Source organism: Nicotiana sylvestris, chromosome 1, assembly GCF_000393655.2.
Source record: "Nicotiana sylvestris chromosome 1, ASM39365v2, whole genome shotgun sequence".
Classification (NCBI taxonomy): Eukaryota; Viridiplantae; Streptophyta; class Magnoliopsida; order Solanales; family Solanaceae; genus Nicotiana; species Nicotiana sylvestris.
In genome coordinates, this window is record NC_091057.1 from 37,939,362 (window position 1) to 37,954,313 (window position 14,952).

Below are 14,952 nucleotides of genomic sequence, written 5' to 3' on the forward strand. Positions count from 1 at the left end.
TCAGGTTCTTGAATTGTATCAGGTCTCGAGTCTAAATCTGTCTTTTCTTGTTCAGTTGGGGTTTGATCCTTGATACCTTTAACTGTTTCCTGTAATTGCTATTTTTCTTTATTTACAGTGCTCGTATCTGTTACAGCGTTGATACTCCTGGCTGTCTGCTGATCCCCACGAATTTGGCAAATTCCCCACGGTGATGGGAATTTAATAACTTGATATAGAGTTGATGGGACATCATCCATATCATGGATCCAAGGTCTCCCTATGATCATATTGTAAGCCATTTCCATATCTACTACTTGAAATTTAGTTTCTTTAACAACACTTGCAGCAAAAGTTGTTAGAATTACCTCTCATTTTGTTACCACACTTGAATTGTCGAACCCGGATAAGGTATGCGCCTTAGGTATCATTTTGTCTTCAGCTTGCATTTCACGTAATACCCTTAACAGTATAATATTTACGGAACTTTCTGGATCAATCAAAACTCGTTTTATATTAGTATCATGTACAAGTAAAGATATTACCAGTGCGTCATTATGTGGGGTCATTACTCCTTCGGTATCTGTATCATCGAAAGAAATACTTTCGTTTTCTAAAATCTGCCGTACCCGTTTCCCTGTGTTATCGTTACTTTAGAAACCTTGTTGGAAGCCATATATGTTACACCGTGAAAATCATTTCCCCCACTTATAACATTCATGGTTCTCTTGGGTGAAGGGGGCTTTGGTGGCTCTTGCCTATTTTTCATATATGCTTGCTTACCTTTCTCACTAAATAACTCGGTGAGATACCCTTGTTTCAATAAATGATCCACTTCACTTTGTAAGAATTTACATTCTGAAGTTTTATGCCCGTGATCATTGTGGAATTCGCACCAATGGTCTGGATTGCGTCTATTTGGATTTTACCGCATCTCTTTTGGCCATCGTACCTTATCTCTCATGCTCCTCAAAACAGCTACGAGCTCGGAGGTAGTGACATTAAAGTTATATCCACCGAACCTTGCCTTTATACTTCTGTCATCATCTCGTGACTCTTGTCTATTTCGGTCATTTTTGAACCTTGATGAAGAACCAGATTCCCTGTTCCTCGATTTTTGATCATATCGTTGACTATCCTGCTTTGACCGTGAGTCTTTCCCTGCAGGTCCCATATATGGATCGTACCTGTTTTTACCTGATCTTTTTTCGGTTTCTGATCTTCTAGGATTGCTCCTTTCTTCATGATGAAACTGAGGTATGGTATCTTCCTCAATTCGCAGCTTCGTACTATACCTGTTATAAACGTCATTCCACGTGGTTGCAGGAAACTCTCGAAGGCTTTCTTTAAGTCTTTTCGTGGCTTCTGAACTTTTATCATTTAAGTTGCTTGCAAAAGCTATTGCGGCGCAGTTATCGGGTATACGAGGTAAAGTCATCCTCTCATGTTGGAATCTATCAACAAAATCTCTAAGCAACTCTGAGTCCCCTTGTTTAATTTTGAAAATGTCTTCCATTCTTTTTTCAACCTTTTGAGCTCCTGAGTATGCTTTAATAAAAGAATTTGCAAGCTCAGCAAAAGAGTTTATAGAATTTTCAGGTAAAAGAGAATACCAGGTTAATGCACCCTTAGTGAGTGTTTCTCCAAATTTCTTGACCAATACGGATTCAATTTCTTTCTTGGTCAAGTCGTTGCCTTTTACACCCGTAGTAAATGCAGTTACGTGATCGCGTGGGTCTGTGGTGCCATCATATTTCGAGATGTCAGGCATTTTGAACTTTTTAGGGATTGGAAGGGGAGCAGCACTTGGTTTCCAAGGTTGGTGTGAGTATTTATCCACATCCACTCCTTTGATTACAGGAGGAACTCCAGGGATTTGCTCGATGCGCTCATTCTGTTCCTTAAGCTGTTTCTGCAAAGTTAGTATTAAATTTTGCAAATGAGAATTATTTGAATTACCTGGTTCTTCTTCCTGTGGTTCACTGGGGGTTCCTCCATTTCCAGAATTAATAAGGCCAGAACGAGGATTCTCCAATGTATTATTATTAGGAGTAGGTGTGGGTGGTACAACAGGTAATCGACTAACTAGAGCCTGAAGAGCTTTGCTAACCCGTGCATCAATTACTTTTTGTAAAGCTTCATCTGCCCCTTCAAAATATTCATATTGCTCTTGTTGATCAGCACGAGATTCAGGAGCAGGAGTGCCTTCACGAGATTAACGTGGTGAATTTTGAGGGGAGGGAACCACGTCAATGTTCTGTAAATCTCCTTGATTTTGATGGATTTGATTTTCATGGTTTCCCAAGGTGTCTTCACTGTTATTGTTGTTGTTGTTATTGTTGTTTGACATGATGATAACAACGGATAGAATGTAGCTTAAAAGAAAAGATTATCAGATTCCCGGTAACGGAACCAATTTGTTTAACCAAAAATCTGAGTCTTTGGTCAAAGCTAGAAATAAAGAGAAATTCGGGTTACTGATAATCAGGAGACGAAAATAATAGAAGACTTCTGAGAATAATAAAGTAATAAGTAGTTTTGTATTTCAGTGTAATCTCAATAATATTTCGTGTACCTACAGATGTTGAGTCCTTCTCCTTTTATAGTTGATTCTAGGAGAAGGTGTAATGCCTTTGTCTTAATGAGGCAATTATGAGCAATAAATGACATTAAAAGAAACGTTACACAATCATTTCTATTTAATTCAAATTTTCTAACGTATTTGATATTTAATGCTATATTTAGACTCTTTTACGTCATCAGATTCGTATCTTCAACTTCTTCCGATCTTCGGTCTTTAAATGACTCGAATAGGTACGAGACTGATGCCATTTGAGTAACGGTCCACACCTATGTTGCTTTTCTTCTCCCCATATCTGTTGTCGCCCGTGCCTCTTGGCTATTTATTGCGTTTTGACCTTTTGACCAGTCCACATGTCATGACACGTCATCTTCAATATTCAGGCTCAGTTTTTTCCCAATACATATATAATGAACAATAATATTATCGAAGAAAAAGTTGGCCTTAAAGAATCAAATGTTCATAGATATCCTGTTGATTAGAACCAACTCTTTTATGTAACATGACTGCTGGTCCTAGGTATGGAACCTTTCTTCTTTTTAAATTTTACAGAGATGTACCTAGGTGTGATATTAGGCATAAAAGGTGCACTTGGAATATAATGCAAGATGGTTTATATCTCTATTTTAACTTCGAGCAAAATTTAATTTTCAACTGGTCAATGTCACCTATATCATTCAATGTAGATGTCATTAGTGAGTTGATTGATCCACTATACATCGACTGTAAAATGAACGATGTAATCGTTCCTACGGTCGGCCTTAAACAATCAAATCTTCATAGGTACATAGTTCCAGTTAATAATAGTGGGGCATTAGTACCTAATCTTTTATGTAACATGACCGCTGGTCCGAGGAGTGGAACTTTCCTTCTATTTGACTTGAATAGAGATGGAATAAGGTGTGAGGAATTGAGGTGCACTTGGAACATAATGCAGAATGGTTTATTTCTCTTCTTCAACAACTCAATCAATCTAGTTTACCAGTGGTCTATGGAGAGACTTGTTTAATTTGTAAAAAGATGACATTTTGCTATCAAATGGTTGTTAGGGATATATTAGATGCCCTAGATCCAATGTCATATTTGATGATTTGAACATATTTTTTTTGTGAATTTATTTCATATAAAATATATATATGGCATTTGATATTCTTTTATCATTGTTATTAATTGCTTGATTAATTTGATAAGGTCCTTGATTAAATTTTGAGACTTGACATTGTGATAGAGATCATGATAATGAGAGTGAAGTCTCTTATAATTTAATCTAAATTACGTTCTTGATCATAGGATTATTAATTTGGACATTCATAATCCGGTTAAATCAATATCTACGTGTTCATCTTTATAGGATAAAGATTAATTGATCTCATTAACTAAATCACATAGATAGATGATGCATACAGAGATATGATCATTGAACCGACTCATTGGATAATTCCTAATGGTTAGAATTACCATAAACTGTCAATGAGATATTCTCTGGAAGAATGTGATGTAAGAACTTCCTTTGACCGGATATCATCATAGTAATTGACAAGTTATTTATTGTACTTTGATACTAGACAACTATGGCCTTAGGGCGATAGTTGAAAGGATATTGGGTATGATTAAATACTTGTAGAATTAGTGATTGATCGAGACGTAATCTGTCAACTCTTGGTAATAAATTTAAGCTCCATGTTGTCATGAATTATAACCGACCAAATTAAGACCTTGGCCAGGGCGATTGAATGAAAGAAGAAAAGAGTTTCTTAGGTCATTCAATGGTTGATTATATTTTGACATGAATACATAGTTGGTCGCCTATTAGGATTTGACAGTTGAACCATATCCTAAGGTGACCCAAAGCTATAATGACAAAAGGAATTAATACATTATTCTTCTACATGTTCTTGAGAGTAAATTGTATACTTCATGCTATCCGGTCGTTAAGGAATGTTGCTAGACGCCACCCTTGATTAGTATATTGATGTGATCAATTTACTACCGGCTTAGTATTGAACCTATGGGGTCGCACACTAACGAGTGTTCTGATCTTTGCTAAAGGATTAATTGCTTTATTATTTGATAATTAAATTAAAGAATTTAATTAGTCAAATAAATTTAGTTATTAGTCCAAATGAAATATTATTATATTCTTTGCTAGCACAGAGGATATAATTAATATTGTGAACAAATTAAAATATTCTATTTGGAATAGAAAAATAAAATTATATCTCTTGGTTAATATATATATATATACTATTAAAAAATTAACTCCCATATCAAATAGGTTAAAAATTGTAAACAATACCATAAAACTTTCCATGTTAATTAATCCAATTTAAAATTGAATTTACTAACAAGACTTTATTAATATTTTATATATATATATATAATACCAGACCCCAATAGTACTTAATTATTCTACACCAAATTGATTTTAGCCCCGATTCTCGGGCACGAAAATATATTCAAAAGAAATTTTTTAGTGATAAATGGAGCCAGTTTAAAACGTGGTTTTTCGATGCTTATAGCAAAGATGATTTGAATAGTATTTCTCAAGAATTTTATGAAACTTGTGCTTTGCATAATCAAATTATGTATTTTGTTCCTTGGTTTATAACAACATATTTGCCTCTTTATATAAAGGTATTAGAAAGATCTCTTATATATATATATATATATATATATATATATATATATATATTTATATTTATATTTATATATAGAATATAATCGATTATATATATATAAATAGATGACCACATGCAGGTTTGGTTTGTATTTTAGTTCTTCTTTCTTACTATTTATAATCGATTATTAGATAATTTTAACCAAAATGATATTTAATCGATCAAAATACTGACTTTGAGTATACAATTGATTTAATAAGTATATTTGATATTCCCTTCGAATTCACCCTCAATCTAATTCTCTTGCTACTGACATTCTCCGTTTTTTAAAAATTCTTAACCTAATTTCTTAATCTTTATTATACCATGAATATCTTTATTATACCATGTATATAATTACGTATGTGCACATAAATAAACAAATGTGATGTACGTTATACCATTATTATAATGTGTATATAATTATTACACACTTAACTAATAAAATAAAAGTCTACAATATACCCTTAATACATGATATAATATAATTATATATTCATACATAACTAAACAAATACTAATTAATGTATGATATACCATTATTATGTCGTGTATAATTTTCTACGCATACTGAATTAACAATCACAAACCTACAATATACCCATAATATACTAATTTACTTAATTGGAAGTTTAAGGAAATGCCTTCAATAGTGCAGATTACTTTGTGTCTTCCTTTGATGGTATGTCTAGTTTTTCTTGTTCGGCAAATAGAGCGAAAATCTTCTAGGAAACTCTGAATCCAAATCCGAATATACGCCCTAGTATGAAATCATCGTACAAACCTATTGGGATTATCAGTTCACCAATCCGGCGCTTGGACTTCCACGGCCGCGCAAAAGCAAGCGTGAACCGCGGTTCTTCTTTTATGAACTTGGTCTAAACTTGAGTCCGCTGGGAGCGGAAAATCACCCGCCTCAACGCTACCTTCAACTGCGGCCGCGAAATATGTTTGCGGACCGCGCTTCTCAATTTGAGCTCCAAACTATAGTTCTTTGATTCTTAATTCCGCTGAGGGCGAGAATTGGATGGCGGTCACGTTAGATGATTCTGCTGCCGCACAATTTCACCGCGGGCAGCGGTGACTATTAAAACCAAAAATGAATATATGAACCTCAATCCGCTGAGAGCGTAATTACTAATGCCTCAGCGGTGGACCTTCCGCATCCGCTCTAATTCTTTGTTGTCAGCGCCTTTGACTCAGCTTTGACCTTGTGCAGGTTTCACTCCTTTATGAGCTAGTTATGACTTTCTTATCTCTTTTTGACCAAACACTGCAAACAGATATAATAAGTTAGCTTTTGGAAATACTTGTACACACTTTTAATCCTAAACCTAAGCAAAAAGGAGCATAAATTAGGCTGGAATCCCTAGTTATCAGTAATCTATTGCTACAAATCTGGTTGTTGGAACACTTTCAATGGGGAGAGTACCGTCAAGAGTTTCTGCGAAGGCGGTTGAATGACCACATAGCCAACCATCACCCAAAGAAAATGACATTTCTTCCATACAGGTTTGCAAAGCCTGGAAATGATGTAGGTTTGGTGCGTTTCTTTAGCAATCTAACAGACGAGCAGGTACATTGGATGTTCAAATGGTTTCCCAGTAGGGAGTTCATCATCAGATCAAAGGGGACTACCCATTTGGTACTAATCGGGCTGCGAGGTATTTACCCTTACACTCCTACAAGGGTAATGAGACAAGCTGGAAGAAAATAAGTCATACCTTGGGTTTCCAATATGGCCTAGTACAAAGTAGATTTCAAGGGAGATTTGATTCTGTTGGCCCAAGAACAGGTGAAGTTTTGAAGACTGACAAAAGAACTCGGACATGGATCAGGTCCATCTTGTGAAGCACAGTCATGATCAACTTGTACATGTAAAATGCACGTGAAGGAGATAAATCTAACTTATCAAGAAGCAATATCTTCTGATCTAATCGAAAAGGTTGCATATTGGATAAGGAGAGAAAGACTCCTTACATGAAGAGAACACAGTTTAGGAAGAAGATAGTGTTATAGTTTGAGATCACCTTGAACTCTTCTACGATAGAAGAGTAACATTTGAATCCCAGTCAATCTCTAATTACTAGCCTATTAAATATTAGTGTTGTTCTCTTTTACAGGTAATGCGCATAAGCAGAAGTTAAACTTAAATTGAGAGCAAAAGAGCAAGGCGATTTTCCAAGTAATTTATGTGTGATTCAAGCGTGCAATCCTGAAGCTACTTGAACAAGATAGAAGAACCAGTTCAAAGTGTCTATCTTTTATTCTAGTTCAATTATAGTAGGTGATTTTACATTGTAACTTTCAGCTTTCATAGAAACAATTGTATTAGGTACCTAGAGTGTTCAAGTTAGAGTTAACTTGAAGTTATCGAAACAGTTGAGGTTGTGTGCCACAACAGGATTAGAGTTAATCCTTAGGTTTACAAATAGTTTTGTAAATGCTGTTTTGGCTTAGTGATTTTAGTGGAAGTTTGGGAAAATCCTACTGATTAGTACGTCGTGGTTTTTTCACCTTTTGAGCTAGGTGTTTCCCACGTAAAAATCTCTGTGTTCTTTATTTTCTTTACTTATTATTCCGCAAACAGTAGTAGTTGGAACACGTAGAAGAACCAGGTCCTTCTATAGTTTAGTTAAGCAAAAATTGGGTACCACACAAATCACCCCTCCCCCTCTTGTGTGGTATTGACATTTAAAACATCAATTGGTATCAGAGCGGGTTATCCTTGAAAAGGTTAACACCTTAGGAAAGGATCAAGATGAGTGCACCACCTAGAAACTGGGAAGGGCAATCCACTGCTAGGCCTCCACTCTTTAATGGTCAGCACTATTCTTGGTGGAAGAACATGATGAGAGATCACATCATAGGAGAAGACTATGAACTCTGGGACATAGTCATTGATGGTCCCCTGGCGACTACAAAGAAGAATGCTGAAGGAGTGGACGTGTCAAAGACAAGAGCTGATTGCATTGCTGAAGATTTGAAGAAATGGGAAAAGAATGACAAGTCCAAGAAATGGCTTGTGTGTGGACTGGGTCCAGATGACTACAACATGATTCAAAGTTGTACTATTGCTAAGGAGATATGGGACACTTTACAAGTGGCTCATGAAGGAACTCCTCAAGTAAAAAGATCAAGAGGAACACTACTATATTCTCAATATGAGAATTTCACTATAAAGGAAGGAGAAACTATCCAGGAGATGTACACAAGGTTTACAACACTAACAAACAAACTTAAATATCTAGGGAGAATTACCCTTGAAGAAGACAAGGTTGATAAAATCTTGACAAGGGTCTTACCAGTGACTTGGGAAAGCAAAATCACTGTTATTCAGGAATCAAAGAATATTGCTACTCTCAAGTTGGATGAACTGATTGGAAACCTCACTACCTATGAACTGAGAAGGCAAACCATGAAAATGGATGTACCCAAAAAGAAAAGGAGTCTGACTCTCAGAATAGCTGAAGGTGCAGATCTGGAGGATGATGAAATGGCCATGATCACAAGGGATTTCAAAAATTACCTAATGAGAGGAAAGGGTCCTTCAAAAGGTACAACCTTCAACAAACCAAGGGCTCCTGAGAAACAGACCAACGATGGTTGCTACAAATGTGGCAAAACTGATCACATGATCAAGAACTGTCCTTAGTGGGAAATTGAATGGAAGAAGGAAAGGGTTGAACGAAAGAACTGGAAGAAGGAATAGGTTCAACCCAAAAGGAACAAAGGATCAACAAAGGCTATAGTTGCTACTTGGGGAGAAACATCAGATGAGGATTCAGAAGATGAAGCTGGAGATGAACAAGCACTTATGGCCATCGAAGAATCAGATGATGAACAGGAGGTAAGTGTGCTTCATCTCAAAGGCAAGATTAAATTTTTGTCTAAAGAAAGGTTATCTAAACTATTGCTAGACTTCATCGATGAGTCTGCGATAATTAACAATGAGAAGGAACAACTGTCTAGGGAGTGTGTGATCTTAAAAGCCAAGTGCAAAAATATATAATCTAGGGCTAATGCGAGTGATAGTAAAAATGCTGAGTTGAAGAACCAGATTCTTGAAATCGACACCAGTATCCTAGAACTTAGGTTTGAAAATTCAAAACTAAAATTAGGAACAGGTAATAAGAAAACTGATCACACACGTCTCACCTTAGAAGAAAACCTAGGAAAATGAAGGATGAGATGTACAAGAAAGATGAGCTAGACAAAACTTGCAAGTGGAATAAGGTTTCTGATGCACTATCCTGGCTACAAGAACATCACAGTAGCAATATGAGAGGACTTGGCTATGGGACCCAAGCACCTAAGTGGGACCCCAAAAGCAAGTACATCACTCTTCCTGAAAACAAAATCTGCATACACTTTGGCAAGACTGGTCATTACAAAATGAATGTAATGCAAAAGAAAATGCCAGTCAAAAGAACAAAACCTTTGTTCAAGAGAAAAATAGGCTGCCTGGGTGGGCTAAAAGGAATTTAATTTACCACTTTGACTATAGAAAGGGACCCAAACTAGTTTGGGTTCCTAAGTCTAACCCCTGATTTCTTTTTGCGGGTCCAAGTGAAGGGAAGTAGCCAAATATGGTACATGGATAGTGGCTGCTCAAAACATATGACTGGAAGCAAGAACCGGTTCCTTTCACTTGAGGACTTAAAAGGAGGTAATGTCTCCTTTACAAATGGGAAGAAAGGTGTGATTATTGGGGTTGGAAAGGTAGGTAAGACAGACTCAAATTCCATTGAGAATATCTGCTTAATAGATGGCTTGAAATATAGCCTAATCAGTGTATCACAACTGTGTGACAAAGGTAACCTTGTAGCATTTACCTCTACCAAATGCTTTATGATTAATCTTACCACTAAAAAGATTGTTTTTAAGGGAACAATATTTACATTGTAGGTTTGTCCGTTCTTTCAGAAAATAAACTCACTTGCCTGGGTATGTTGGACAATGATCCCGTCTTGTGGTACAAAAGACTTGGTCATGAAAGTCTGAATCAACTCAACAAATTAGTCTCCAAGGACCAGGTGATAGGGTTACCTAACATCAAGTCCAAGGAAGACAAAGTTTGTGAGGCCTGTGCAAGGGGGAAGCAGGTAAGATCAACCTTTAAAAGCAAGAAATGGTAAGCACAACCAGGGCGATGGAACTGGTTCATATGGATCTCTGTGGTCCAATGAGTACTTTGAGAAGAGGTGGTAAGAAATATGTGATGGTACTTATTGATGATTACTCTAGGTTTACCCGGGTACTGTTCTTAACATCTAAGGATGAAGGATTTGACATGTTTACTGCCTTTGTTAGAAAAACGCAGAAATAACTATGTAATCAACTTGCATCAACCAGGTCTGATCATGGAACTGAATTTGAAAATGTTAAGTTTGATGAATTTTGTGATTAACATGGTATAGATCATAATTTTTCTGCCCCTAGGACTCCTCAACAAAATGGAGTAGTTGAAAGAAAGAATAGGACTCTTGAAGATATGGCTAGGACTATGCTTCTTTCTAGTAAACTGCCCCATAGCTTCTGGGCAGAGGCTATAAATACTGCATGTTACATCATTAATAGATGCATGACTAGACCTCTTGTATAGAAGACTCCCTATGAGTTACTTAAAGGGAGAAAACCAAACATATCCTATCTTAGGGCATTTGGATGCAAGTGCTTTGTGCACAATAATGGAAAGGACTCTCTAGGTAAGTTTGATCCCAGAAGTGATGAGGGAGTATTCTTGAGATATACTTCACATAGAAAAGCTTATAAAGTGTTCAATAAAAGAACTTTGTGTGTAGAAGAAAGTGTACATGTAGTTTTTGATGAAACTAACATTCTTTCTGATAGACAGGAACATGAAGATGAAGCTATTGAGATGGTTAAAGATTTGAGTGAAGTCTCAGCTCAAGCTAAAGTTGCACCAAAAGAAGGAACAGGTTCTTCCATCCAGGGCAACCTGACAAGGGGAACAGAACAAAGAGGAACTAAAACCAATTCCCTAAAGGAACCTGTTCATGAACCTGTTCCTCAGTAACAAAACATGGGAGAAACATCAAGCAGAAATCAGTTGGTTGTAAAACCTCACAAGTATCAAAGTTCTCAACTCATTGAGAACATAATTACTGATCCAACCTCTGATGTTAAAACTAGATCACAATTAAAGAATATGTGTGCTTTTGATGCTTTCCTATCTCTTGTTGAACCTAAATATGTTGTTGAGGCTTTGCATGATGCAGATTAGGTAAATACAATGCAAGATGAACTCAATCAATTCAAGAGAAGTCAAGTTTGGCATCTAGTTCCAAGACCCAATGACAGATCTGTAATAGGCACAAAATGAGTCTTCAGAAACAAGCTTGATGAAGATGGAATTGTTACAAGAAATAAGGCAAGACTGGTGGTCCAAGATTATAGCCAAGAGGAGGGTATGGATTATGATGAGACTTTTGCTCCAGTTGCAATACTGGAGGCAATAAGACTCCTCATAGCCTTTGCAGCACAAATGGAATTCACTCATCATCAGATGGATGTCAAAAGTACCTTCTTGAATGGCTACCTAAAAGAAGAAGTGTTTGTTAAACAACCTCCATGGTTTGAGAGCAAGGAATGTCCTGAAGATGTGTACAAATTAGACAAGGCTCTCTATGGACTCAAGCAGGCTCCTAGAGCATGGTATGAACGATTGTCCAAATTCTTACTTGAACATGGCTACAAAAGAGGTAAAATTGACAGTACTCTATTCTTGAGGGAAAAATCTAAGGATCTTCTTGTGGTACAAATATATGTTGATAACATAATTTTTGGGGCAACCACTGAAAAACTAAGTAAGGATTTTGAAAATTAATGGGAGTGAGTTTGAAATGATTATGATGGGTGAGCTTAGCTTTTCCTTAGGCTCACAGATCAAACAAAACCCGTATGGAACCATTATCCATCATCAGAAATATGCAAAAGAGTTGATCAAAAAGCTTAAAATGGATGAATCAGAGGAAATAGACACCCCCATTGCAACTGCCACTAAATTAGACATAGATGAACCTGGTTCATCTGTTGATCAGAAGTTGTATAGGGGTATGATTGGTTCACTTTTGTATCTTACTTCCAGCAGACCTGACATAGTTTTCAATGTAGGGTTATGTGCTCGTTTTTAGGTTAATCCAAAGGAATCTCACTTGACTGTTGTCAAGAGGATACTGAGATATTTGAAAGTCACTACTAATATGTGTCTTTGGTACCCTAAAGATAGTAATTTCAATCTAGTATGGTATATTGATGCTGACTATGCAGGTTTCCTTGTGGATAGAAAGAGCACCTCAGGTATGGCTCATTTTCTTGGTTCATGTCTTCTATCATGGGCCACTAAAAAGTAGAATTCAATGGCCTTATCCACTATTGAGGCTGAATATGTTGATGCGGCCTCATGTTGTGCTCAATTGCTGTGGATCAAACAACAGTTGATAGATTTTGGCATTAAAGTTGGTTGCATTCCTATCTTATGTGATAAAACTAGTACTATAAGTATGACAAAGAACATTTTTCATCATAAGAGGACTAAGCACATAGATATTAGATACCACTTCTTAAGAGATAACTATGAGAAAGGATTGATCTCCATAGAATTCTATGCTACTGATAAATAAATTGCTGACATCCTGAGTAGAGAAAACATTGAGAGGAACAGGTTGGAATTAGGGATGATTAAGATCACCTAATAGGACCAGCTCAGAATGCACAATGAAAATAAATTGAAAAAAAAATTGGCTAGGATATCTAAACTTGTGTAAATATCTAGATTAATTTTTACTCAACTTTATACTGTAATTAGTATACTCCTGTAATATGTGTTAATATGACTCATTAATATCTTACAAAATTCTCTATTATGGTAAATCGAGGCATGGTCAAGAGAATTCTAAATGAAGAACCTGGTTCATCAGTATTGGTTCATCTGAATGCTAAGGTATGTTTTTTATATTCTGCACAATTAGAAATATAAATATTTAAATCATGAGCAGAAGTCCTATAATTGTTCAACTCCTTAGAAAATTCTATTAGTTTGTTTTTGAACCAGTTCCGTCGGCTTTAGAACTCTAAATCAAAAAATTGCCTAAAATCTAGGGAAGCCTAATCGTTCATTCAAACCTAAAATTTCAAGTTGATTAGACCTCTAATTGACCACTGCAAAAGCTGCCGTTATACATTAAATGTGTATTTCTCTTTAAATATGCATCATTACCTCTAGCCATTTTCATAATTCTCAACCGTCAAAAAACCCCTCTTCACTTTCAATTGCTTTCTTCTCCCAAGTTCTAACTCACAAATTCTCTCAAAGAATCAGCAATAATGACAAACCTACAAGACAAACCTAGAACTCCTCCTCCACCCACTCCTTCTAATTCATCTACCCCTCCTCCACCTAGCACATCTCCCAAACCCAAGCTGAGAAAGGTAAAAATGCTTGCTCGAAAAATAGTAGCTTCTGGAGCTCTTTCAAAGAAATTGAATGAGAAATTAAAGGCAAGCCAGGTCCAAGACTCTGATTCCAACTCTGATTCTGAGTCGTACAAATCTTCTAGTGAGGGGGAAGGACTTGGGTCTTCTAACTCTGAGAAGACTCAAGAATCCCCTTCTAAGGTAAGTTCTTCTTTGACTGAGAATTTAGAAAATAGGTTTGTTTTGGTTGGGCCTATCAGGGATGTGGAATTACCTGAGGTAAGAAGGAGTGGAGGTAAAAAGAAATCTAAAAAAGAAAAAGAGAGAGAGGGTGACTGTGGTGACGAGAGGGGAAAAGCAAAAAGAGTGGTTAATCATTCACCCACTGCTGATTTGTCTGTACCTACTATCAGTGGGGTTGAACAAGAAAATGTTGAAAAGAGTATCAAGAAGTTAGGGGGAAGTGGTTCTGGTGAAGTTGTTGAAGGGTTAGTTAATCTAAGCGCACAAGGAGATGAACCTGGTTCATCAACTGAAAAGATCCCTAGCAGACCTGATGAAAAAGGTTGGGGCAAGTTATGATCCAAAGAAAAGAAGAACTCCCACACCAAAAGCCCCCAATGCTCCTAAACCCTCCAAGAAAAGAAAGGCTTCATCCCTAACAACTACTGAAACTTCCTTGCCAAAGGGAAGAGCCACAAGAAGCAAGGTGAAAACAGAGTGAGAGTGATCTACAAAAGGCTCTAGCTGAGAGTAAGAATAAAAGGATGGATAAAGGAAAAAGGGAAGGTTGCGGAGTCCTCAGAAGCTGTGGAAGTTGAGGAGATGAAACAGGTCCATCAGGAGAAAGTTACAACAGTGGAGGTCCAGACCCTTAAGCCCAAAAAGCCCAAGACTTCTTCCAAGAAGTCTTCCTTTGTGTTTGAGGCTGCTAAACCTTCATGAGCCAAGAGGACAAGGTCTACAGTGAAAAGTAAACAAGTTAGAATTTCTGAAGATGAGGAATAGAGTGGTGAAGAAGAAGAAGATGATGAGTCTGATGGTGAATAAGACAAGCTTGCCATGTTTGGAAAAAGAAATTTTTTGAAAGGCAGATTGCTGAAAGACCTCGTGGAACTAGGAATGATGAGACTGGTGGATACCTTAGCTGCTCAGGGCTGGAAGGACATGGTCCTTTAGATGGATGGAAGCCTAGCCAGGAATGAGATCATTGAGTTCATGGAAAATGCAGAGGTTAAATATGGCAAGGTTAGCAGCCCGGTGAAAGGAGTTCAAGTGACATTTTATGCAAAGAAG

The 14,952-nt window shown here is 36.8% G+C and overlaps 1 protein-coding gene across 1 annotated transcript; it reads left to right on the top strand.

The window, feature by feature from the left end:
* The first annotated feature begins 13,566 nt into the window (after positions 1-13,566).
* Positions 13,567-14,238, top strand: LOC104244184 (uncharacterized). The gene has a single exon (XM_009799545.2). It carries the CDS (start codon positions 13,567-13,569, stop codon positions 14,236-14,238), a length of 672 nt encoding a protein of 223 aa, XP_009797847.2.
* The last annotated feature ends 714 nt before the right edge of the window (positions 14,239-14,952 follow it).